General features: G+C 49.4%; 1 protein-coding gene across 29 annotated transcripts in view; it reads right to left on the bottom strand.

Moving 5' to 3' along the window:
* WDR27 (WD repeat domain 27) overlaps window positions 1–26,140 on the bottom strand; it is a 214,781-nt gene that overhangs the window by 108,917 nt on the left and 79,724 nt on the right. For 21 of the 29 annotated variants that reach the window (XR_013381271.1, XR_013381260.1, XR_013381352.1 and 18 more), the window contains 14 exons: window positions 23,073–23,197; window positions 20,707–20,820; window positions 19,625–19,676; window positions 18,101–18,171; window positions 16,338–16,455; window positions 14,940–15,063; window positions 13,720–13,823; window positions 12,634–12,701; window positions 12,261–12,382; window positions 11,786–11,868; window positions 8,482–8,560; window positions 6,070–6,147; window positions 4,101–4,198; window positions 2,785–2,877 (listed from right to left, as the gene is read on the bottom strand). Coding sequence is in view for 25 of the 29 variants with exons in the window: in XM_077900308.1 (XP_077756434.1) it covers window positions 2,785–2,877; window positions 4,101–4,198; window positions 6,070–6,147; window positions 8,482–8,560; window positions 11,786–11,868; window positions 12,261–12,382; window positions 12,634–12,701; window positions 13,720–13,823; window positions 14,940–15,063; window positions 16,338–16,455; window positions 18,101–18,171; window positions 19,625–19,676; window positions 20,707–20,820; window positions 23,073–23,197 (1,329 nt within the window). In the remaining 4 variants the exon portion in view is untranslated. Of the gene's footprint in view, window positions 1–2,784; window positions 2,878–4,100; window positions 4,199–6,069; window positions 6,148–8,481; window positions 8,561–11,785; window positions 11,869–12,260; window positions 12,383–12,633; window positions 12,702–13,719; window positions 13,824–14,939; window positions 15,064–16,337; window positions 16,456–18,100; window positions 18,172–19,624; window positions 19,784–20,706; window positions 20,821–23,072; window positions 23,198–26,140 lie in introns of those variants that run through there. The other 8 variants (XM_077900390.1, XM_077900381.1, XM_077900372.1 and 5 more) reach the window with 5 other exon arrangements.

Consider the following 26,140-nt stretch of genomic DNA (forward strand, 5'->3'; position numbering starts at 1 on the left):
GAACGGGCCCAGGTACCAGGTACCACGCGTTCTCCTTCTCAGGGCACATGGATGTGTGAGGAGGAAAGTGCCAATGCTGCTGCGGGCTGGGGCCTGATCTGCCAGGGGCTGGGCTGGGCACCCAGGCCGTACATGCACTTCCCCCAATCATACACATGGCCAATGGGATAGTCCATCCTTGTGAGTGGGTTCCCCGCACCCCGTCGGCCTTAGCTCCAAGCTGCCCAGCAGTCCACCCCATCCTGACGCAGTGGCAGGGAGCACGGTGGCCCAGGGCACAGGGGAGTGCGTCCACCCACCAGCCCCACTCCTTCTCACCGGGCACCTGCTGCCTCTCCCACACAGGCCGATCTCTGATTCCTGCCTCCGTCAGGGGCCCCTTAGAATGGTCATCACCTCAGGGAGGTGATGATTAAAAGGGTCCTGACACTGCTGCCACCTGTTGCTCCGAGAAACAGAGGAACCCAAGGAAAGGCTGAGAAATGAAAACCGTGGGCTTTTTGGAGTGGACAGGGCAGGCGGGGTGCGAACATCACAGGCCACAGCACAGCACAGGAGTCTGGATGGCGCCGTGATTCACGGGGCACACAGGACAGGCCCAATGACCCTAGCACCACTGCAAAGCCGCCCTTCTCTATGGGCCCTGCGTCTGGCCAGGACTGTAGAGCACGCACCTCTGCCACCTGCTGAGCCAGGGCACTGGCCTCGGCCTCAAGCACTCTTACCACTCACCCGGGAGGACCCTCTTGCTGCGGCTGGAGCATCGCAGAGGAGCAGTGAACCGCAGCATCACATGTCACACCGGCCAGAGAACCCACACGGCAGAGATGGAAGGGGCAGGAAAGATTCATCAAGAGTACAAATATTACTCAGCCATTAGAAATGACAAATACCCACCATTTGCTTCGACATGGATGGAACTGGAGGGTATTATGCTGAGTGAAATAAGTCAATCGGAGAAGGACAAACATTATATGGTCTCATTCATTTGGAGGATATAAATAGTAGTGAAAGGGAATAGAAGAGAAGGGAGAAGAAATGGGTAGGAAATATCAGAAAGGGAGACAGAACATAAAGACTCCTAACTCTGGGAAACGAACTAGGGGTGGTGGAAGGGGAGGAGGGCGGGGGGTGGGGGTGAATGGGTGACGGGCACTGAGGGGGGCACTTGATGGAATGAGCACTGGGTGTTAGTCTGTATGTTGGCAAATTGAACTCCAATAAAAAATAAATTTATTATTAAAAAAAAAAAAAAAGTACGCGCTGCAGTTCTGTACCGAGACCCAACACAACCAGCCGGAACTTTCTGACATAGCTCTACTGCCCTCTCGTGGAGGTCTCTGGGAGTTTTAATAAGGATGAAGGCCCCGTGCACCAGGCTGCAGGCCTGCACAATGCTGCTGGCTGGGGATACGATGCTGGAGATCATGTGTCTGAGGACCCACCACCACCACCCGCTAGCGTCCCGGCTGCTGTGGGCCCTGTGCAGGCCCCGGGCAAGAGCATGACAGGTGGGCAGCTCCACCTGTTTGGGACCTGCCAATGCACCTCTCTTCCCAGCTCAGTGGCTCCCTTCCTTGACCATCAAACAGGCACCCATTTTCCTGCTTTTTGCATATAAGTGTTGAGAAAGCCATCATATTTTCAAAGTTGAATCATATGACAGGTAAACCATCAGGGCAGAATGATGACGAGGTAGGGTGGGTAAGAATGATGCTGTTCCCCAAAACACAAACGCAGCACTTTTTTAAAAGGTGAGTTTGAACATCTACTGCATTATCTTAACTCAGCCACGAGCCCCATTCCTGCAATAGAATAGAGAAACATCCACGTCCAACATAATCAGCATTTCTATCAACAGTTGAATGATAGAAAGACTCGCACACAGAGTCCTAGGCTCATGGAAGGCACCTTAAGGAGAGCGTTAAGAACCAAGGTTTGGAGCCAGGAGGAGCCACAGAGTGTAGGGGGACGACGTGGGCTGTGGATGGGGCGGCAGTTCCTCCCACACGTCGCGAGAGGGTGGCACCAGCCCCTGCAGAGGCCCCTCCTCCAGGCTGTCCAGAGGCCACTGAGGACTCTGGGGGGCCCGAGTCTGGGAGAGCCCTGGGGGGCATGCTCCTGCCCCCCCAACCACCACACCTGCACCCCACTCCCTCCACCAGGCACCTCACTCCTCTACTTCACAGAAACACTTTCACTGGCAGCATTTCTGGGGTTTTTTTGTTTTTGGTTTTGGTTTTTTTGTATTTTTATTGTTACTAAAATATCCACTGGGTGTGAGTCTGCAGAAAGCAGTTCCAGGACCCTGAACAAGAGTGGGAGAAGCTCAGGGCTCAGGACTAGTGATCTGTCAGGAAGCTAAAATAGCGAGACTTCCAATACCACTGCCCTCATCTCAGATCTACTCACCCCCCCAAAAAAAAAAATTTACCTTGTTAGGTTTATGAAAATGTCTGTGAACAAACCCCCCCTAATTTTCCAAGCATGTTTTCGTCATGTCTGTAAGATCTGACTTTACTCCTCCCCTGGAACTCTGCAAAAGCTTTCTTCCCTGACCTTGGGGCACCTGTGGCAGACGTGCCTGCAGCCCTAGCCTCCCAGGTTATACCCCCTCCGCCCGGTTTAGCAGGGCCAATCTAGTTCACTAATTTACCTCCATACAAGCCTTACTTACTCTCATTCTGAACTTGAAGGGCATAGAAGGGCACAAAGCAACTGATACCCAGGACCAAAAGGAGAGCCCTCCATGAATACATATTAACTCAAACTAACACATCATACCTGAAAAGACAGTAGGTGTCCCACTAAGGTCAGCACGGAAGACCAGCAACAAGTGGTTGGCTAAACCGCAGGCGAGCCACTGTCCATCTCCTGCTTCAAAACAGCAAGGGACATCCTTTAAAAATCACAGCTCACAGGAGTCACACTTGCAACAGGTAAATACAGAATTTGTAGTTAACTTGACGTTCGTTTTGTCAGTTAGCGAGGGAATCCAAACAGCACTTGCTCGAGGGCTAGCCACCACACATTGAGAGTCCACCAGGTGGCAGGCCCTGTGTCACCCTCACGTGACATCCCCCAGGATGTGCTTTAGAGAGGACCCGGGAGTGCGGAGTAGGGGCACCCACTCTGCACCCTGTGGCACCCCGCCTTCCATCAACAGAATTATAAGACACATATTATTCAGCTAGGCAGTTCTATTTAAACATACCCCTAAAACAGGGCAGAACTAAGTTAGAGACCTCCCACAATTTTTCAAACCGAGACTCCTACTTTATTTCTAATCACATCATACAATCACACGATCATAAATAAGCAAGCCTCTCTCACACCACAAAGGTACTTTACTGATGATGGTATGAATCTAATTTCCCAAAATCACTCAGACATGCTTTGACTAAACTTACATGAAAAATGAAGAGAACCTACAACAGTTGTAAACAGTGAAAACTGCAGGAATGCGCTCAAGATGCTGAGGGGTGGCCTTCTAGCCCGGACTGAGGGCAAGCACAGCTTCTCACTCCAAGTCACTCAAGAACCCAGAAACAACGTGTGCTTCTGAAGAAAGAGCTCAAATCACAGAGCCACCTGCATGGGAGCTGCTCCCAGCTTCCTCCAAACTCTCCTGGGAAAAATGCTGAAGACCCAGAAGAGAGTCTGGTAGAGGCATTTCCACACACTTGAGAGTGAAATGGCCGCTACAAGCCCAAGACCCACTGGGCCTGCAGGAAAGGCTCCACCCAAGGAGGGATGGTCATCTGCCCCGGGCGGCCTCCTCCACACTCCTCGAAGCAGCCGCCCCCACCCCAACACCCTCCAATGCTACGGAGGAGATGGTCACATATGCAGAGCGCAGACCTGGGTGAGCCTCTAAGTCCAAGTCAAGGAGCTCCCCAAGCTGCAGCAGCGGCCGACGCAAGCACAAATGCCCTGATGCCGGGTATGCTCAGGGGCAATGTGAGCTTTGACTTTAAACCAGACTCAAACAATGCCAGATAACTTCAAGCAAGCAAGTTTAAAGCTCTGTTTATGATGGAACAGTGGCAGGTAAGGGATGCTTGGCAATGCAGCGATGCGCGGCCCCAGACATAGCCTACCTGAGTACTGGACGCAGTGTGCCGCAGCAGGCCCATGGGCGAGGACACGCTGCTTGTAGAGTTTGGTTGGTGGAGAACTCTCCAAAGGGTATTCCTTACTTGAAGGGACATCAGGAAAATGAACATCAAGAGAGTTCAAAGTGAGATTAGAAACAAGATAACAGACTAGAATAGTAGGTTGTCCCCTATTTACATGTGCAATTTCATTCTACCCAACCTGAATATATATAAACATATTCAAAGCCATGAAATAACTCTAAAATGCACTTGCATTCCATGGGGCCAAAATGCATGCATTTTAAGTACAAGATGTCAAGGATTTCTCATGTTTAACATAAACTCAAGTGAATCTGTGACGACTTGGGGAGAGCCTCTTGCTGCACTTTGCAGTTTCACACTCTTTGTTGGTGACCATCCTACCAATCACTCAAATAAACTACAAATGGCTGATATCTGCCATGAGAATAACCACATTCCCAGGCTGTGAAAGAGCCCAGGGAGGCTTAGGGGAAAGGATCGGTGGCCGGGACCCCTCGCAGGGGCAGGCTGGGTGGAGTGGGTCCCACAGGCCCTGGGGGCAGGCAGCATGGTCCACTGAAGGCATCCAGATCTTGAGGCAAAATCTCCCCAGTGTTCATTTTCAGCAACTAAAGGTTTGGCAGCCTCTGCACAGCAGCAAGGCCATGGGCATGGGGGCCAGCCAGGGCACGGGCGGCAAGGCTCCTCACTGGCATGCATGTGGCCCCCCAATCTTCCCACCTCGGCCGCAGAATGCAGAGTAAACTGAACACAAACCACCTGACACACAGTGTTGCTACACACTTAGGGGAATGTGGAAAGGCACCAGGCACACAGCAGAGGGCAGAAAAAGAAAGTAGCTGTGAAGACGGGTTGTTGTAAAGGCTGGAAGTTATTGGCGACAAGTTAGATACATTTATTCACAGCTTTATAGGCCATACAAGCTGGAAAGACTGGCCTTGCAAGGCCTCAGCCCGCAGTCCCATCCCTTCTAAGTGAAATCTGGTCGGTGTTCGGAGGAGCCTTTTGCTCAGGAAGGGCATTGTTTGGGGTCCTCCCATCAGTCCTACCCTCAACAGAATGCCTCCTGGGCCAGAAATGCATCAAAGACCACTGGCTGGGTCTGGAGAACTGAGCTTTTGTGGGAAAAGTCACCCAGAAGATCAGAGTTGAGCAGAACTCTCTGGTGCTGCATTCTATCTCCAACCACTGGTCTGAGTGTCACAGGGTCTGAGGGCACCTGCTGGGGTCACATCCTTGCCATCAATGACCCGCTGATACAGGAGCAGCAGTGGAGGGCAGGAAGAGCATCGGGGCTTAAGAGAAACATCACAAAAACTGGGAAAAACTGCTCACGCAGACGTCTTGTGGACGAGAGCTAGGGACACTTCAACAGCACAGCCTGGAATCTCTGTCCAGATGAGGTTACCTCCACGTGTGGGACTGGGAGGGTCTTGGAGGTCCCCCCAATCACCTTCTCATCCAGGTACATGGGCCCCGGGGGTTGGCAGGACTGGCTATGGCCCCACATGTGCTGTACAGCACGGCCACTGCCCAAGATGCGCCTCCAAGTCCACGAGCTCATCTCCAGCCATTCAAAGTCACCTGGAGCCCTGTAACTGCTCAGATTTTTCTGTCCAATTATTACCTAAGAAACTTATCAAGAATGATCCGTCACAGCTATAACACTTTCTAAACAAGAATTTTAACAAAAATTAATATCCCTAAGTTGTGAAGGTGGTAAATCTAGCAGCCCATCTGAAAAGAGGATTAACAAGAACTGAGTTTGACCAAAAGGAACATACATATACACGCTGTGTATATACGTGCCCATGTGTACACACATACTCACTAGGTTGTACACCTGTTTGAAACAAAATCATTTAAAGTATTTAAAGGCTCTCTCCAAATTATGCTACATCTACTTTGAACCGACAAGCTAGTTACATACCACCTGGGACCATCCCTACGTCGTGAAGAGTGGTCACCACGCTTCTTGGTGTTGGCCTTTGGTGAAAACATAGTTATGCTGTGGAAAGAAAATTCATGTCACTCTCGAAGATTACAGTTCCAAGCTTCTTAAGAGACTTGTATTTTGCAGCAAAATATACACACATATAAACATTCATGAGCACTTTCAGTGGCCCACAATAGTAATACACCAAACATTCGGTTACTTCAATTATAATAGCTGTTCATCCACTTATGTATCTGCAGTGGCATTCTTGTGACATTGTCCCTTTTTGGAGAATGGATGTATAGAATCATAACAGAAACTGAACCACCCTTATGGGTGTTATTTGTGGACCTACTCAGAACAGAAGTGAACTCTCCGGGAAACCATGCTGGATTCTCCCTTAAATAAAATGAAATTATCAAATACAGGTAGTGGCTGAACAGTTGCCTGGTACCAGCCTGTCTTTCAGATGGAGAAAGTACAAGATGCCAGAGATGCTGGGACAGGGTGCTAAGCCCCGGGGCTGCACAGGGGACAGCCAAACCCCCACCTGCACCTGCATCCAGCCTCACAGAGCAAGCAGCACATTCTGCATCAGGCCATGCCCAGAGCCATCAAGACATGGGGCAGGAGAGGGTGGCCTGGCCCTAGGCCACTGCTGGGACTCTGCATTTGCCACAATATCTGCAAGTCCCCTGGATGCCTAGGAGGGGCTGGGGCCCAGATGAGGGAGGACACTAGTCCCATGAGGATGGAAGAAGAGAACTCCACAGAGGGAACAAAAGGTAGAGGGCCACTGAGCAGAGACTGGCGGGAAGCATCCAAGAAGGAGCAAGAATGCTGCTGGAGTGCATGAAGCATGTCAGGAGCGGGGGGGCAGGCATGATCAGGGCAGGTCCTTGAGGGTCCATACAGAACACAGGGCACCCTGGGGGCCCACATGGAACACAGGGGACCCCGGGGGTCTACACGGAACACAGGGCATCCTGGGGGTCTACATTGAACACAGGGCACTCTGGAGGTCCACTCTGAACACAGGGGACCCTGGGGGCTCACACAGAACACAGCACATCACACTACAGCTGGTGCTCACAGGCATGATGCACGAAGTAGTATGCAATTTTGCTGAACATGGATCCAGAATCCACCCATCTATCCCTGCTTCCACTCACCCACTGATCGATCCATCTATCCATCCATGCATCCACCCATCCACTGATCTTTCCTTCCATCCATTCATCTACTCATCTATCCATCCACCTATCCATCCAGCTACCCACCCACCCACTGACCCATCCATTCATGCATGCGTGCATCCATCTACCTACTGATCTATCCATCCATCCATCTATGCATCCATGCACCCACTGACCCATCCAACCATCCATTCATCCATTCAACCACCCATCCCACCCACCCACTGATCCATCCATCCAAACATCCATCCATATTTGTGAGAGGGTCTGAGGTATCAGGTATTGTCTCAGGCCCAGGGGTTTATAGAGTAAATAATAAATAAAACATAGTCATGCTAGCCAGTCGGGCCAGGGAGAGTAAAGCAAGCAAGGGCTGAGAGGGAATCATGGTAGGGGCTGCCATTTTATACAGAGAAACCAGGGATGGCAGCCCAGATACTAGGCCACCCTGTCAGCCCCACCTGCATGAGCCTCAGGGAGGCACCTGGGGAAGAAAGGGCCAGTGCAGAGCCCTGAGGCAGGAGGAATGCACAGGGGAAGCCAGGTGTGGCTACAGGAGACCCATGAAAGGGAACAAGGTGAAGGGGAGGTCTACAGGATGGGTGACCCCAGAGAACCTACCAAAGCCCTGACTTGTGTTCTGACTGGGGGCCCCACAGGCTGCCAGTAGCACAGCTGTTTTGCTCAATGTGTTAAGAACACATAATAGGTCAAGACTGGGGGTGATAGGATTTTACACAGAAAAGTGAAGTCTACTTCCCAGAAATGTGGTGTTCCTGAAGGATGAGGGGATTTCAAGGCTCTGCTGTACTGGAAACTTCTCATATTTGAGAATTTACTCACTATTTCCTTATCTTTCACCCCATCCCCAAACAACCTCCCCCATTCCGAATGTACTGAACTTCATGCTCCGCTATTGTAGCCACGCTGAGCTGTGAGGGGGACAGTCCCTCTCTCCTGGGTGGGTCCACCCCTGTCCTGGCACCGTCCAGACTAGCCAGCATCACGGCAGTTATGAGGTCAGGACCAAAGGGCTCCTATGAGGCCAGTACTCAGCAAGCACTGAGGAAATGCTGCTGTGGCCACTCCTGTAGCCAAAGTGCCTGTCCCCTGCTCCAGGGGGTGGCCCTCCCAGACACATTTTCATGTGTATGTACTGAACCCTGCCTCTCCGCCCCGACATGAGCAGCCTAGGAGTCCGTTTACTCACTGCAGTGCAGACGCGTACCCAGATGACCTCACTTTGGTGTGGAAAACCAGGGGCTGGTCCTTCACGGTGCTCCTCCCGGCTGCGTAAAAGGAGTATAAGAAGTAGCAAACATTTAACATGACAAGAACAAAGTCCCTTAAAAACAGAAAAGTTGGGCAGCCCACGTGGCTCAGAGGTTTAGTGCCTGCCTTCATCCCAGGGCATGATCCTGGAGACCCGGGATCGAGTCTCACGTCGGGCTCCCTGCATGGAGCCTGCTTCTCCCTCTGCCTGTGTCTCTGCCTCTCTCTCTCTCTCTCTCTCTCTCCCCCACCCTGTGTCTCTCATGAATAAATAAAATCTTTAAAAAAAAAAAAAAAAGAAAGAAAGAAAGAAAAGTTCATGCAAATGGAATGACGTTAGTCCCCGTAAACTTAGGTTTCAAACCTGAAGCCAAACCAACCATCACCAGCAAAGAAGGTTATATCAATGGCATCAAAAGCAGAAGAAAACAGAAAAATAATGTTTTTCTCATTCCTCAAATGATACTGAATCACAGTATGTTCAAGACCTCATATTTCAATAATACTATGGACTCTAGCATGTCAGCTCCTGTTGTCATAAAACAGGCCACACACAAAACCTGGTCTATGGGAAATTGTGTCCATCAGATGCTAAAAATCAGCCATCCGGGAGGAATTCACTCTACAAATCTGTGACAAATACATCTTTTCTACAAATAAGAATAGCCATTATCTTAAATCACTCAAATTTCTCTTTTATAGATATAGATAGAGTAACAAGAAAGATAAGCCACTAAAACATAATTACGTCAGGGTCTTTTAATGGCAATGAAACTTACCCTATTTTTAACCAGTCTTCCACAACACTGCCAATTGGTAAAAACTCTCACATTGGGTGAACACCACAAATATTTATAAATCTCAAAAATTCTTTCAAACAAAATAAAATTCTGCCAGAATTATTTATTTTTATATATGTTTAATACTTGGTATCCAGTGTGAATATTCTATACCAAGGTATAAAATAACCTCATAAAAATGGATAATTGCACAATATTCAATTATTTTAAAAACTGCTCTCCCTTTTTTCTTTTAAACAAAGAAATTCAGTTCTGTTTATGGCACTATTTCATACCTGATAACCGGGACCATATTCCCTCCAAAAACCAAGTGAAGCTAATGAGCAAATCATTAAAATGGCATCTATGTGACCCAGGAACAGGGGAAGGTTTCCCTTCCGGGCTTACAAAGCAAGAGTCCCACCCAGGGGATGACAAGCACCTCAGGGGAGACCTGGAAATAAAACTGTACCCAGAGGGGACCCAGAAAACCTCTCTCCACCTCAGTGTCAAGTGAAGGAGAAAAAAAAAATCTCCTCCAAGAAAAATAAAACCAATGGGAAAATACTTTCAGGATCACATAAAATTATTTTTGGTATTAAGAGAATTATTAAGTTACAGATCCATTAGTATACTTCATTATAAGAGAGTCTTGGATTACTAGAATAAAGTTCATAAATATGTAAATGAATATTATCTTAATAAATGCCCTAAGCATTAAAATAAAACAGTTCTTTATCACAAGTATTTCTTATTTCTATTACAGTGAGATGTAATTTTTTAGATTATAGGATAGCTATAAATCAGTCATTTTCATTAATTTTCCATACGAATATTTTTTAAACAAGATATAAAAACTGGCATAAAGATCAACACTTTGAGGTTTTACCTCTCTCTCGATACAGAGAAATTATAATCTCCATAATAAACCTTATCTATACAACTGTTCTTATCAAAAGTTTTGCTCTACGCAACATTTAGCCATGAAGTATGGTGTATCATATACCCCCATCTAAGTAAGATGACCCATACTAGCAAAAAATGGAAATAAAATCCATTTTTAAGGATAAATCTAAATAAAACATACACAAGAACAAAAGCTAAAGAAATAAATGAGTAAAGTAAAAAAGAAAAGCAGGAGAGAGAATCATGTGTCTCATTTCACAATGGATTTCCACATGGAGGTGCGCCGTAAGATTATATTCCTGAAATGTAAGGTCGCCAACATGTGGCTGATGAAAACAGCTGCCACGCTTACAGGGAAAAAACCTAATGCATCATTAGTCACATAGCAGAGATTTCATCCCATAAGAAATTTTAAATTAAAAATTATATTTAGAATTTCAGAATATTATCTAAACAACCTAGTTTTTTATTCCAACTGTTAGCCATTTAATATTTATTACTCACAAGTTTTCCAAATAATTTTAATAGAAACATATACATAACATAAAATTATTTTTGGTATTAAGAGAATTATTAAAAAGTCAGCCAGTGGGGGGCTCTACACTATCTTTTCCTGAAGGGCTCAGCGGCATGAGGAGAGAAAAGTCATGAATTTCAGAAGGTCTCACAGAGAAAGGAGGGGACGGATGGACACAGATACCCACCTGGGCAGGGGAGGAGAGGTCCTCGCAGGGGGCACCCCATCCCACCCTGTCCTGCCTCCTGCAGGAGCTGGGTCCCTCACCAAAGATGGAGAGAAAAGCAGACTGACGAGCATCTCTATTGTTTTTTTAATTAGGTCACCTAAGGGGCTTAACAAGACTGGACTCTGGGTTGGTCACTGAAGGGAAAAAAAAAACCTCATTATCAATTATTCTTACAATGGAAATAAGTGGAATGTGATAAAGCCTATCATCTTAAAACAAGTTATGTTTAAAATCATTTCTTTGTAAAAGGCAACATGTGGATTTATATTCTGCTTATAATAAAACAATGACAAAATTTTTTGAGACAACCGAGAATAGCTTAGATGGGCTGGCTAATGTAAAACACCAAAGAAATGCTGTTGGATTTGATATAAAGGCATCATGGCTGGGTAAGCCAATGTCCACATGTTTTAGAAATGCATACTGAGGTATGCAGGGGTAAACTAATGGGATGTTTGGGATTTGCTTTAAAATTCGTCAGCAAAGAGAGGCAAGAAGAGATTGTTCCCTTCGTAGATAACTGAGTATCCCCAAGTAAGCTGCTCTTCTGGCCACTAGAGCCATCAGCAATTTTTAAATGTTTTTGAATTCTTGTGAATGATACCCAATCCAGGAAAAGACACATCTAGCATATTCCCTACCAACAACCTCACAGAAAAATATACACGAGAGGCAGAGAAATGAAGAATGAACACCGGAGTGGGGAGGACACGTGAGAATTCACAAAGTAAGTGAATGGTGCCAACTAGTACGGGGTCACGGAGCAGGACAGGGCTTCATGTTCTGACACTGCAGGCCACGGGACACTAACCAGACTGTCTCTGAGGTGCCGGCGGGGTCTTGCTTTCCTTCGCAGTTGTGAAGCACAGTGGAGAGGTGGGCCCAACACAGGTGCTAGGGTAGGAACAGAAGCACACAGGACAGCAAAGTCACGTACTGGCCTTGTACCACGGAAACGCACAGTATAAGGACAGTCACCAGCGATGATTCCTGTAGATGCGGGCATGCAGTGCTTGCACACATGCTTATTCTTAATCTAAAAAAAAATTTTTAATATTTTTCATAAAAGTGCTATTTCATAAAATAAATAGTTTTGCATTAACATAAACTATCAATCGTTTAGCGTTAAACAAGGTAGAAGCAATGCCACGAGCAATAACTTCTTTCAAACAGTACAGTTCGGGGAGTTTACTGAATTTTATTTTTCTTTCTCAAGATTAGAAAGGAATCAAAATTCTCCCAGCTGGTCAAGCTGCCCATGTATATCCTACTCAGGAAGGTCGTACCGGGGCAGCACCGATAGATGCCTTCCTGCGTCGTGACCCTGCTGAGACCTCACCAGAGCAGCAACACGGATCTCCAACATGACGATCTTCCGGCCAAACAAGGATGTGAGTAAGCAGATGGCCTGCAGGGGACAGTCAGCAACGATCACACACTCACAACTCCAGTCAAAGCCCAGCTCTGTACAAATTAATCTGCTCCAATGACCCCGGGAGTTACAGTGTAGCCCCATGGCCACCATGTGCTTCATAAAATGCCACCCATGAGACCCCACTAAGCCAACCATGCCATCCTATGTGGCACAACGTGAGTACAAAGCACAAGTACGGGCAGTGTGTTCTGCAGGCTGAGGGCAGTAAACACTTTAGGACTGACCTTATCATCATTGGCTTTGCTCATCACTGCACATGATCCCGCCACGTGAATGCTGAGGCTCCTGAAATCTTAATTTTCAGCAAAGAGAAACAAGCAAGCAATGCTGACAGGGTAAGGAGAGGGAACTAGCCACTCACTGACACATTCATTCACCATGTGCCCGCATGCCCACTGCCCATGGTCCTGTGCTAGGGGCTGGAGTGTCTCAAGGAGCAAGGCCTTCACGGGAGCCCTACCCCCGGGGCAAGAGCTGCTGGAGTCACTGAGGAGCAGGGGCCTACAGAGACCACAGACCCAGTGTGCAGCATAGCCACAGAGAAAAACACCATCCCCAGGAGCACACACACCAACCAGATCGGGGGACAAGCTCAGGTGAAGCTACAAGCATGAGCGGGAGGAGGAGGAACAGGAACTCAGGCCAGCAGAGGTCTGGAGGGTTCAGGCCAAGTCCTGTAAGTGATGCAAAGGTGCAGTGACTTCCCGTGAGGACCAAGGCCCTGGCAGGCCCAGGCTAAGGACCCAGACTCTGTCCCTAAAGCTCAGGGGCCTTAAGAGAGAAAGAAGGGAGCTTGCAACTATGGGTGACCTTGGCTACCGTGCGGCCTTCATCATGCCTACATCTCCAGCAGGGGCAGCTCAGTGCATGGTGGTCTTGAGAACTGGAACCAGAGCTGGGCAGGAGGGCACCCCAGCTCAGTTCAGACAATTGGGAGTCCGACCAGTCCCCAGTCACAGGTATTAAGACTCTAGCAGGAAATACTGACGGGGTGAACTTAGAGCCCCTGGTATGAGCCTGGGACAGACGCAGCAGTGCTAAGAGAACAAGTGTCCCTCAGAGCCCTGTACATGGAAGATGGGAGGACCAAGGACAAAGAGAAGGGAGACCTGCCAGGAGGTCAGAGTGGACTCAGAGCTTGTCCTTGGGATCCCGTGGGGAGGCTGCCTGTGGCCCGACCACTCTGCACACCCAGCACACCCAATGACTAAGCCTTCTATGCTGAAGTGTCACCCCCCAGATGTCAGAGAAAAAGACTAATTGACATTACGTGAAATTTGTATCAAAGATGATCTGAACTGTGATCTTACCCCTATAATGTAAAACCGCTTCCAATTCAAAGTTTGCCAAGTTAAATATGAATAAGCCAGCTGAGCTTCCAATCCACAAGCATGAGGTAGTCTCAGAAGAAAGCCTAATTGTAAAGGGAAAAGGAAAAACAAAGAGCTGGTCTCACTCCTCAGGCTCCCATCCCACGGCATGCCACTGAGTGGCCCTCCATGTGCTCTTGCAGGTGGCCGGCTCTTGGCATTGATGATCTAGAACTGTCCTTGACTAGGCTGGAATTCCGGGTCTCCTGGACACCCGCTGTCTGGTAAAGACAAGTACTAACCAGCCACAACCTGATTCCAGCTTGACTACAATCTGCAAGGTTTCCCTTTCTCTGAGGTTACGGGCCTCTCTGAGGTGGGCGTCCCTGAGAGAGGGGCAGTGCTGCACCTGCTGGTCCTGCCAGGTGGTGTTGTAAAGGAGGTAACCAGCTCAACAGGAAATGGAAAGAAGTAGCAGAGAGCCAAAGGCAAACCCAACTCTGCTTTTTCTTCTATGTTTTATCATACAAACTAGATAAATATTAATAAAGGGACCAATAGGCCTCCTCAGGCTGTGCCAGACTTGGGACTCTGAAGACTCTTGGTGCCCTCCCTCCCTCCTGCCTCTCGGTCCCCTGGAGCCTCTGACCACCCTGACTTCCTGGGCTCATTCTCGGCCCTCATGCTCTCACAGCCATCCCCAAGTCGGCTGAACAATTCCGTGTACACCCCAGGGGAGAAGCCCTGGCCCTGACCCTCAAGGAGCTCCAGCACAGGAGACCCAGCACTGCTGGCTCCCCATGCCAATAATCCCCACTCTGTCCAAGGAGACCAGAGGCTTGTGCCTCGTTGTCCCTGGGGCTTTCTGTGCTCAGTGGTGAAAGCCAGCGTAATACATTCTTTAGAGTCTGATAGGCAGTGCAGCTGGGGGAGGTATAGAATGAGTTTGATTATATCTCCCTTTACTTATGCAGAATCAGGATCTGCCTAGGTTTTGGTGAGCAAAATTAAAAACAATTTCATCTCTTTTACTAAACATACTTAAAAATAATTGACCAAGTTTACCAACTTTAAGACTTAGAATATGCAATCTGAACAACACTTACCAGCTATTACTTCTCAAACAAAAATACTTGGCTTTATTTTAATCATTCTTAAAAAAATGAACCTAACTTAGGAGGCCTTCCTCACAGGGCACCGGCCAAGGTCATCACACTCACCCCCACACACACGGGGCACTGACGATGGCTGACAGGTCACAGGGCGCCAGCCCCAGGACGGGGAGGCTTGCTTCGACCTCCTCTCCCTTCTCCAGGCCATGTGTGCAGGGACGCTGACTCTCCTCTAGGAACAGAATTATTGATCATCTCAGCGATGAGACAGACAAAGGCAAATAGCTGGTAGCATGGGATGTCGCAGGGAACAACACATAGGCTGAGTAACTCGGATCACGGGTCAAAGAACAAGATTATAAATCCACAGCAGACCCCATTCGTGCGGTGTGTGAGGAAGACAGGTGGGGTTCCAGGCACTTCTCTTTGCCTCTGTTCCTAAAGCAGGGTCAGGTTCACCTTCTGATAAATGGCACTTACTCAAGAAATAATGAAAGCCAAGATTTAAAGCATTAGGAAGAAAACAGATAACTTGGATAATGTCCTTTCTGACCTTCTCCACAAAGAACTAGCTGAAAGCCATCCACAAAAAAAAAAAAAAAAAAAAGATACAAACTAAAGCAAAGGGAGGAATAGTGATGAGGAACTTGAGGGCAGAAAGACACATTTGCTGTACCACTAAACTGAATGGACAGCACATGTCCACTAGAGGGCAAGAAGTAAAATCCCCAGCGTTTCCAGCAGTGTCCGCTCCTTTAGAGACGTTCTGGGAGATATTAGAGTGACCCGTGAGGAGGAAGTGAGGCGTGGCCAAGTGGACACACGGTGGGCTGAGGGAGAGGCCTCAGCACAGAGATGGGGCTGGCTCAGGCAGGATGGGGGCCCGGGCTCCGTGACAACCCACAGAAGCTGGGAAGCTGCTGCCCTGGGCTGGGGGGCAGGTGCTCTCCTGATCACCAGACCGCAGCATCCCCCCCCCCCCCCCGCCCAATGCTATGCACACAAGTATGAGCTTCCGCTGCCCCCCATACCCCCGTCCCCTCACAAGACCAGCCTGGTGCTGCTGGATATCTGAGGTCAGACGCCAGACTTGTCCCAATAACAACTGTCCCTGCCCTGCTCTCCCTTCGGTTCACCTGACGTGGGACCCTGGCAGGCTGAGAGGAAGCCCTGGATGGGGGGGTGGGGGGGGTGGGGGGGGGCAGTAGCAGGATCCCCAGGGGCAGGAGCCTTGAGGGCAGGAGCTCCGAAGGCAGAGGAGGAGCCCCGAGGGCAGGAGTCCCTAGGGCAAGAGCCTCGAAGGCAGGAGCCTTGAGGGCAGGAGCCCCAGGGGCAAGAACCTTGAGGGCAGGGACCTTGAGGGCAGGAGCCCCAAGGGCAGCAGCCTTGAGAGCAGGGGAGGAGCCTTGAGAGCAGGAGCCCCAGGGACAGGGCCTTGAGGGCAGGAGCCTTGGGGGCAGGAGCCCCAAGGACAGGAGACCCAAGGGGGACTCTGAGTGACATTACCCGGCAGGCTGCACAGCCTGGACTCAACCCTCCTAGAGAAACTCTCACTTTTCTTCTTTAGGCTCACGCGGGTCACACAACGATAATGATGTCCCTCAACCAAACTGAAGATCCAAAGCTGGAAAAGCAAAACAGACATAACAGGTCAGCGTCATCAGAGGGCACCAGTGAGCAGCCCAGTGAGAAAGGTGTGGAGCAGGAGACCAGCCCTCCCCACCTGAAGCCTGTCTGGGTGACCCCACCTTTCCCTGCACACCCAGAGCCTCCAAGCTTCAGACCGCAGCCTGCAGATGCAGACACAACCCTGCTTCCCACTGGTCCACACCAGCCTCTCTGAACCCAGCACCACCAACACACAGCTGTGAATATATCCAGCACGTCGCTGGGCAAAACCTTTGTCAAAAACAAAAATAACATTTCTTAGTTTCCAGAAATACATCTGTGATGTTGTGATTTATAACAGGAAATACATATTTTTGGCCGCCCCCCTCCCTCTCTGTTTCCAGCACAAAGCTCCTCAAACCTTAGGAACTTCTTATGTGATGAGAGTGACAAAGGCATCTTCGGTGGTGATGACGAGGTGACCTTGGGAAAGCCGTGAAGGTGGGGGCCGGTTCCCAGGGGAACCAATCCCCTGATGAGAGGGTTGGACTTTCCATCCCACCTTTGACCTCAGGGGAGGGTTCAGTGACCAGTGGCTGATGGCTTCATCAGTCCGGCCTGTATAATGAAGCCTCCATGAAAACCCAGCTTCCAGGTTGGTGAACACACCTGCAGCCCCCACCACAAAGGTGACCCTTCCAGACCTCGCCATACGTGCCCCTCCAACTGGCTGCTGTCTGTCCTTTATCACACCCTTTATTAGGCAGGTAAACTGGGGGCACCTGGCGGCTCAGTCAGTTAAACATCTGACTCTTGGTTTCCGCTCAGGTAGTGATCTCAGGGTCATGGGATCAAACTCTGTGTCGGGCTCAGTGCTCAGTGGAGAGTCTGCTTGAGATGCTCTTTCCCTCTGCCCCTCCCGCTCATGTTCTCTCTCTCATTCTCAAATAAATCAATCTTTAAAGAAAATTGGCAAACGGGCCAAATAAGCATTTCCCTGAGGTCTGCAAGTCGCTCTAGCAAATCAATGGAACCCAAAGTGGGGGGTGTGAGCACGTCCAGTCTATAGCCAGGTTGTCCAGGCCCTACTACATGTGATCAGCGTGTGAAGGGGGTGTCGTCACATGGGACCCGGCCCCTCACCTGCGGGTCTCCAGCAGACAGTGTCAGAACTGAGTAAGATCGTAGGACACCCTGTGGGCATGCTGGAGAACCACCTGGTGTGCAGGGACCCCCACACCCGTGGTGACCAGGGTGTCGGAAGCAAGGCGTTCGTTCGTGTGAAGGTAAAGGACTCTTGCAAGAGCGAGAACTGAGTTATTTCCTAATATGGTATCTTGCCCAGATTATCACAACAGCAACTTTTTAAAAAGAAAACAGTATCCACGCTTTGTGAAGTCCACCTGAATTGCACCCCTAAAAAACTAAGTTTTAAAGAAATCAAGTATCTTCAAATTTTTCAAACTATGTAAAGCTGGCTCTTCTGCCGGCAGTGGGCGGGTGCGTGCGAGCCCGACGCCCAGGCCCCAAAAGGAAGGGCCCAAGCTCTGGGGCCGACGGTTTCTTCAAATCATAAAGAATGCAAGCAGAGACCTTTCCGCGGACGCTCGCGTGGTCATGATCATGTCTGGACCTGGAATTACAGTTGGTGCTTCCCTCACCTGGCCGTTTGCACATCCCGTCACTAGCTGTCTGCTCTTGGCATCAATGAGGAGGCTCAGGAGAGGGAAGGCTGTAGAGAGAATACATGAATATTTACCTGTAGTATGTAAACTGAAAACCATCTGAGTTTTATGTATAATGCTTTTTTTTAGTCAAGTCTGAACTATTCCGAAATAATTTCTTCACAGGGAAATAGAAACTGTGAGTGCATAACCATTTTGAGACCTGTGAGCAGGGGAAGGTAGCGAAGCTGTCCCACATCATCAGCCTGGGGGCAGCTCACAGTCCATGCAAACCACTTCAGGGCCACTGAGGCCCAGCGGCTCCATTACCCACACTACAAAAAGCACTAGCACCCAATAACCATTAGACTTGTAACAAAGAAAACAAATTTATGGGATTAGTCAGGAAAATAGCAATTAAATGATGCCCACTGTTTAAATTGTTGCCTAGTATGTCATTTCACCTAAAAGCTATTTTGGGGGTGCCTGGGTGGCTCAGTGGATTAGATGTCTACCTTCAGCTCAGGTCATGATCTCAGAGTCCTGGGATCAGCCCCCCATCAGACTCCCTGCTGAGTGAGGAAGTCTGTTTCTCCCTTTCCCCCGCCCCTCCCTTCACCCATGTTCTTTCTGTCTCTCTCTCTTTCTCCAGTAAAGAAAGAAAATCTTTTCAAATAAATGAATAAAAGTTATTCTGAATCTAAACTGTCAGGAATTCAGAAGGAAAATTAAGATAAATGGACATTTAAAAACACTACGCGTTCTAAATAAACTACAAATGACATCAAAATCAAATTAGTAATTGTTTTCTGGACCGTCAAATAGTAAGTCCACAAATTAATTTCAGGAAGATAATTCCAACGTAATTCCAAGAAATGCACTTGTCCCCGAGATTGCATTTAAGTTCCTAGAATATCCCACTCAGCACAGGGTCACTGACGTCAGGGGGAACGCCAAATCTCTTGGGAAGGGCCGCAGGAACTCCACTGGGTCACAATGCACCTGCACTATCGTTAAGCTGTATTTTCCTGTGATTCATCCCAAGAAAGAAGCCACATGTACAGTAGGATGTGAGCTAGGAACCCTGGAACACCGGCCCAGGAGGTGTCTGGAGGGGGTTTAGAGGGGGCAGCAGGCTCTTCGGGGACCTACATGACCGTGCTGTAAGGACTCACCACCAAACAGACAGTTGGAGAAGAGCGCACAGTGGCCAAGGGCTCAGGGCCTACAGAGCTTCCCAGGTAAGTGCATCCTCTGGCGCTGCACCTACCTCTGTGGACAGCAGAGGTGGACAGCACGTTTCCTCCAGCCCACCTGGAAGCTTTTCAGACTGTGAGCTTACACTTAAAATAATTTTAAGTTTAAAGCTTCAGGAAATGTACCTGGTAAGTGAATCCTTACAACGTGTGGCTGGGAGGGACACAGCTACTTTTGAAGGACCCTCAGACCCCCTTCAACGGGACAACCCCAGCATATAAACACACTGAGAGAACTGGACTCCACGGGCGAGTTTTAAGTTACCTGTTAACACTGGTGAGTTGTAGATCAATGATCCCACATGATGATCCCAAACCTTGGGAAAGACACATGTTTCTTTACAAGATACAAATTTTGCCATTACTGATGTAGTTTGAACTAATATTTCTACTCAGTTACAAATTAATTTGTGTGAGCAGTTTCCTAAAGGAGAAAATAATAAAATAGCCATATAAATAACAAAAGTGTAGGAACACAATAAAAGATGTCAGAAGCATGTGAAAAAGAAAAGGCTAACATTTCCAGAAGTAATGGAGTTGGAAGATCCGAGACAGGGCTGCAGACATCTCCAGCACCCGATTGACGCTGCCTAGAAGAGGTGTGCCAGCCACAGTCACTGCCATCCGGGCTGCAGGGCCTGAGTTTCCAGGCACACTCTAGTGCCTTCCCAACATCAGCTCCCCTTCTCAAAAACCCCATGAGACAACGGGCACCCTCATCTCTATCCAAGTGAGCAGAGGTGCGGCACAGCAGCTGGGTGGGCTGGGGCTGGGCTGGACCCCAGGAGTCCCACTCCGAGCAAGGCAAGCAGCCCCTGTGAGGCCGGGTCTGCGGGGCAGACACTTCCAGGTGACCAAGGAAGTGTTCTGGCCTCTCTCCTCTCCCACTCCGCAGGTGGACGGGAACTACCCTCAACTCCTCTTCCAACCATGCTCTACACGTCCTCCCTGGGTCAATAGGACGATAATCCTAACACTAGCTGACTTGGAGCTGGATGGGAAGGTGCTGGCATCTTAAATTATGGTCTTTGTAAGCTCAGTTTGGTTCTGACTGAATCCTCTGATTGGAAAATGCTCTTCCGCTCTGACCCCAGGAAACACCAGGGGTACGTTAGTGTTCTAGCTCCCCAAGGCCCTGGATTTGGGGAGGAGGGTCCCGCAGCTGACCCAGGCCTGCCGGCGAATGTTGAAACATGCCCAGACGACACCTCAGGCCAAGTTCAGGACAGAAGTGTGGTTGAAACAAGAATCACATGTGCACGGTGACCTCAGACCAGACGGGCCTGAGCGGGTGTGTCCACGGTCCCCTGGACAGCACCTCGAGTACTCCCGTGCCCACGCCCCTACCTTGAAGCTTCTGTCTTCAGACACAGAGATGATGATATGTGTTTGCCAGGGACAGAACTCAGCTGCAGTCACGTGGCCCTGGTGACCCTCCAGCTCAGCGAGTATAGACCGGCTCTGGGAGAGTTTGTGAAGAAGGTCAGGAACTGAATGTTCTGGTAATTATTGTTCTTAAGAAATGACATATATCTCACAGAAAACAGTTTCTGTTCAAATAAACTCTAGAAACTCCCTCTTCCCAATGCGAGACTACCTGTTAAAATTCAGAAGGCTGAGCTGCAGGAGCATAAGCTGCTCAAGGACACGTGCATGGCAATTTTAGAAACGAAGCAACCTGAGGTCAATCCTGAGCAGAGCCACGCGGCAGACACGGCTCAGGGGCCCTCCCACCTTCCCATCCACACCCCGTGGGCAGCTGCCAGGGCATCCTAAGATCAAACAGGACACAGGACGGGGTGCTCTCACTGCTGATGAGCTTTCCTTCCTCTGAAGTCCCTGAAACCCGCTCTCACCAGGCAGCCCCAGAAGATGCTGTCATGAGCCAGAATCACACAGCACAGTGGAGGGATGGTGACAAGTCACCCCTGCAAGTGACATCCCTGTGGGACTCCAGGCGCCTGGCATCAGGACTGCTCTTCAACACTACGGCATCCAGCAGACAAGATAAATACCCCCTCAGACACACACGGGAATTACAGACATATCTGCATCCACACAGGGACCCAACTGATGAGGAAGTGCTTCACCCTCAAAGACTTCCAATACCGCAACCTGAAACCCTTGACAAACACAACTGAAACACTGCTGTCTTAGGCTTCTTTGCCAGCAGGCAGTTAGAGACGGAAAGGGAGGTCCCACTGTGCCAAGGACAAGGAAACTTTCCAGCCTGGATGCTAGGAAATATGCATTTCTGCCTGTTAATAATGCCATATCCTGGAAAACACCTTGCTTCCCTTTGTTATTTGTGATCATGTCTGACATCAGTGTCAGTGTTCTCTACTCATGTAAGTCTCTCAAAGCAAAGGCCACAAAGCAGCCACTATGACATGTACTGTTAAAAGAACTACGACACTTCGTGTGCTGGTTGGCAGCCCGTGCACGTCCGGTGAGCTAGTACCTTGGTAAGTCTCGTGCTTCACAGGCCCACCGAGGACTTAGGTGCACACAGCCTGGAACAGACCCCTGCCACCTCGCTTTTCTGTCTGCGTGCTGGAGGCCAGACTCAGGTTCATCATCCTTGCCTTCCCGCCAACATCGACAGGGCTTGGTGTCCTCCTGGCTCCTCTGTGCTCCTTCTCCCAACACGAGGCTGCTGAGCTTTGCTACGTGTGGTAGGTGTTGTAACAGAACCCCTGAATCCTAGGAACTTTCCCATCACCTGAGACTCCGCTTACAACGTTAGCATCTTGTTATGCATGAGCCTCAGTTGCACAACTTGGCCAAAATCTGCATGAACACAGAAATGTACATTCTATGTCCCACGTGCCTAGCACACAGCAAGCCCACCGTCAATTAATCCTCAACTAAGATTTTATGCTTAATATCCTCCCTAACCCAGATTTTTTTTAAGTGGACATAGCAGAAAATTCCTCATAGGCAAACAGTTGTGAGCTTCATTCATTTGGCAAACAGAAGCCAAAGGAAGCCTTAGCAGCACGTGAATTCTGAGGGAACAGGAGGCCTCCCTCATACCCCCGGCCCCGCTCCTGCGCTCTCATGCCTGGTGAGCCTAATGCACTCCCTTGCCCTAATCAGACGTCGCAGAGCCTGGAAGAGGAGACACGTTTACTTAAACCAACCTCAGTTAAGAAACAAGTGAAAAAAGTCCAGTTGCTGACAGAAAGCAAGTTTGATAAAAAAAGATACACGAAAGCACTACCCTGGGAGGGCTTATCTCTGGTCACCAACGGAAGAGAAAATCAGAGAAATAAGTGACCGATCATGCTCGTTTAGCCTCCGGATAGCCTGATGTCATGGACTGGTCTCATAATTGACGTAAAACAGCAGTCTCTGATTCCTGCAGCTTTCCAAGTGCAAGACAAAGATATGTTTCCTTCATTGCCCAGTTAAGAATCCTGTTGATGAGGGACGCCTGGGTGGCTCAGAAATTGAGCATCTGCCTTCAGCTCAGGGCGTGATCCCGGGGTCCTGGGATCAAGTCCTGCATCAGGCTCCCTGCAAGGAGTCCACTTCTCCCTCGGCCTGTGTTTCTGCCTCTCTCTCTGTGTCTCTCATGAATAAATAAATAAAATCTTTAAAAAGAAAAAAAAAAGAATCCTATTGATGAGAGGCAGATGGGGGCCCCGTGGTAAGCCTGGCAGCGCTGGGCCCTGCTAAACTGCATGCAGGCAGGCGTCGAACCTTCTTACCTCAATATCCAGCATCAATATTTTATTTCCAGCACATACAGCAACTGTACGGTCATCCGGGCTCAACCTCAAACACAGCACCTGTCCCAGAAGGGTGCCCATGATGACCCCTCGAGGACTCAGCCCTAGAGGGGGGTTCAGCGTTAGTGTCAGGTTATCAAAGGGTGTCAACAACCTTAGTATCACTGCATCAAGCCACAGGGAGACCCTGACCCCGCAGCCCTCTCCTCTAAAATAACATGCAGAATAACAATGTGCTTTGGTGTCACTCTGGCTCCCTGAGAGGATTAAAAACATTGAGTGGAAACAGTTCTTCCAGTATATGTGGAACACAGGAATCATCCATCAGAAAATGACCCCATGTCATCACACCTGCATGTGCTTACACATGAAGGTTCTCACAGAACAGCCCGCGGTCCCCATTCTTCCTCCTCCCTGTGACTTCACCACCACTGGGGCACGGCCACGTGAGCTGCTCGGGGCCATGAGAGACAGGCAGAAGGCACAGAAGGCACATCTGAGCCTTCAGGACCTCTCTACCCCCATGAGGATTTGTCCAGGCAGGCCTGTGGGACCAAGGTGACAACACAAGCCAAACCACAGGCTCAAGTAGGGCCTCCCAACCAACACCCCACCACCACCACCACACAGCAAGGACTCAGTGCCACTGTGGTTGGGCCCTGAGACTGGGGCTGTTTGCTGTCCAACAAGGTCATGTCAACATGAGACCACGAACCTACAGAAAGGGAAATGTGCACATATCACACGGAGTTCTATTTGGGCCAAGCCCACGGTCTCATTTCTTGAGTATTCAACACGCACCTGTGCTGCCCCAGGCATCTCCCGAGGTACCTGGGATAAGTCAGTGAGCCAAGAGACAAAGCCTTGCCTTCATGGAAAGCTTACCCTGAGGTAGGCAGTGGGGCACTTAGACACCAATAAGCAAAATAAGTAAACAGATTATGTATGATGCCAGAAGGTAGTGAACACTGTAAGAAAAAGCAAAGCATGCAAAGGGGCTGGGACCCGGGGTAGTGGTCAGAAGGCCCCACAGCAAGGGTGCAGCTGAATCCACAGTGATCCTGAGACAGAGCAGCAGATGCAAAGGCCCGGGGGCAGACCATGCCTGGGCTGTTCCTGGAGACGAGATTCAGCTGAGGGTCCCACACCTGTGTCAGATACTAGTCTGCATGGGATGGGAAGGCACTGGAGGGCTTTCAGCAGAAGTGTGGCACACTCACTCCAATTTTACAGGGATCCCCAGCTATGGAGTTGAGAAGAGAGCACCGGGGCAGGTGAAGGAGGAGGAGCCAGCGTCATAACCCTGGTGAGTGATCTCAGGGCCCTGGACTGCAGGGCAGCAGTGAAGGCAGGTGTGTGCGGGGCCCAGACTTCGGATAGGTTTTGAAGGTAAAGCAGATGGAAGGTGGGGTCGGTTGGTGTGGAGGTGTGGGGTGCAGGGACGCAGAGGGAGGAGGAAGCATGACACCGTCATTTCTGACCTGAGCTGCTGCAGGGAAGGCTGTGGGAGGCAGGTGGGGGGAGAGGTGATCAGGGCAGGGAAGCCTGCAATGCTGTCCGACATCCACGTGGAGATGTCGAGGAGCAATTCACACGTGAGATCACAGTCAGGAATGAGGACTGGGCGAGAGGATAGGCGGCAGCCATCAGTGCCTGCTGTCATCATCAAAGGAGGGATTTTTGATGGGAAAGAGGAAAATCCCATATTCCCAAGTGAAGAGGTGAGAGAGAGACAAGGAGCCCGCACAGGAGACTGGGGACAAGGGATAACCACTGATACAGTCACATACCACCCCCTAAGTCCAAGTGCAAACACAAGCCACATTGGGCAGGAAGGTGCTGGAATGTAGCACCCCCTCCCACTGCAGGCACAGAGACCACATGTGGATGAGCTGCGTCGTGTCCCTGCCACAGGGGCACAGCCGCTGGCCTGAGCGTCCCTGAACTGAGGGTGGGGCAGCTTATTCTTGTCCCATGGCTGGAGCTTCAGGACACAGGAGCAGCTCCAAACACCGTGCTGGGCTCCATGTGAGCACCAGGCCTGTGACCCAGCCCGGCTTGACGCACTGGCCACAGAGCACACACCACGGATCAAAATCCACACAGGTTCTGAAGAGCAACCTAAAAATAAACTGGGGGAGTGCAGCCCCTTCCAACGTTAACAAAGACCTCTGCAGGGAGCGGGTAATGACCATGTGGTTTGCTGTACAGACGTACATGTGTGTACATACATGGACGTGTGCTGTAGTGTGTATATATGTGTACATGTGTACACTAGATACACGTGTGTGTGCACTACACACATACACTGTGTGCATATACATGTGTGTATGCTGTATACATGTTTACTATATTTCTGTGTGTTCTATCCACATGTGTGTGCATGCTACGGTGATGCACTGACACTGGAGGCTCAACAACAAATGACATGAGGTGTGGTATAAACTATTGCACATGCTGCTACTTGAGATCCCATCACGTGTTTTCTGGAGCAGTCCTACAAATTCTCAGTGTGATTAATTAGCGCTCAAACACCTTCATCTGATAAAACTGTACCGTCACCATGCTCCCAACCCACGGGCACCTTCTCAGCTGTGCCGACAGGATGAGTTCTTGATTCACAAGCCCCAAGCATGCATGAATGCCTCTGCCACCCAGCATGGTGCCACTGGCAGGCACCTGCCCTTCCATCACACTCCTCCTCAACCTTCAACTCAAAAGTCACCTCCCCAGAAATGACACCATGTGAGTACATCCTGCCCACATCCTCTATCTACACTTCACCTGCCTTCTCTACTGTGCTCTCCACAACTGATAACCACTTGCTTGCTTGCTTGTTTGATACATGTTTGCCTCTCCTCACTGTTTGTAGGGAAAGAATATTTCTACTTGCCCTCATGTTTTCAGAGTTCCATAAAAATCACAGGTTTCAAACTAAGAAAATATGTAAGATTAAAATTAATGAGCCAGGGTGTCTGGGGGGGATCAGTCATTTAAGCATCTGCTTTTGGTTCACGTCAAAATCTCAGAGTCCTGGGATTGGGTCC

This window comes from Canis aureus, chromosome 1, assembly GCF_053574225.1.
Source record: "Canis aureus isolate CA01 chromosome 1, VMU_Caureus_v.1.0, whole genome shotgun sequence".
Taxonomy (NCBI): Eukaryota; Metazoa; Chordata; class Mammalia; order Carnivora; family Canidae; genus Canis; species Canis aureus.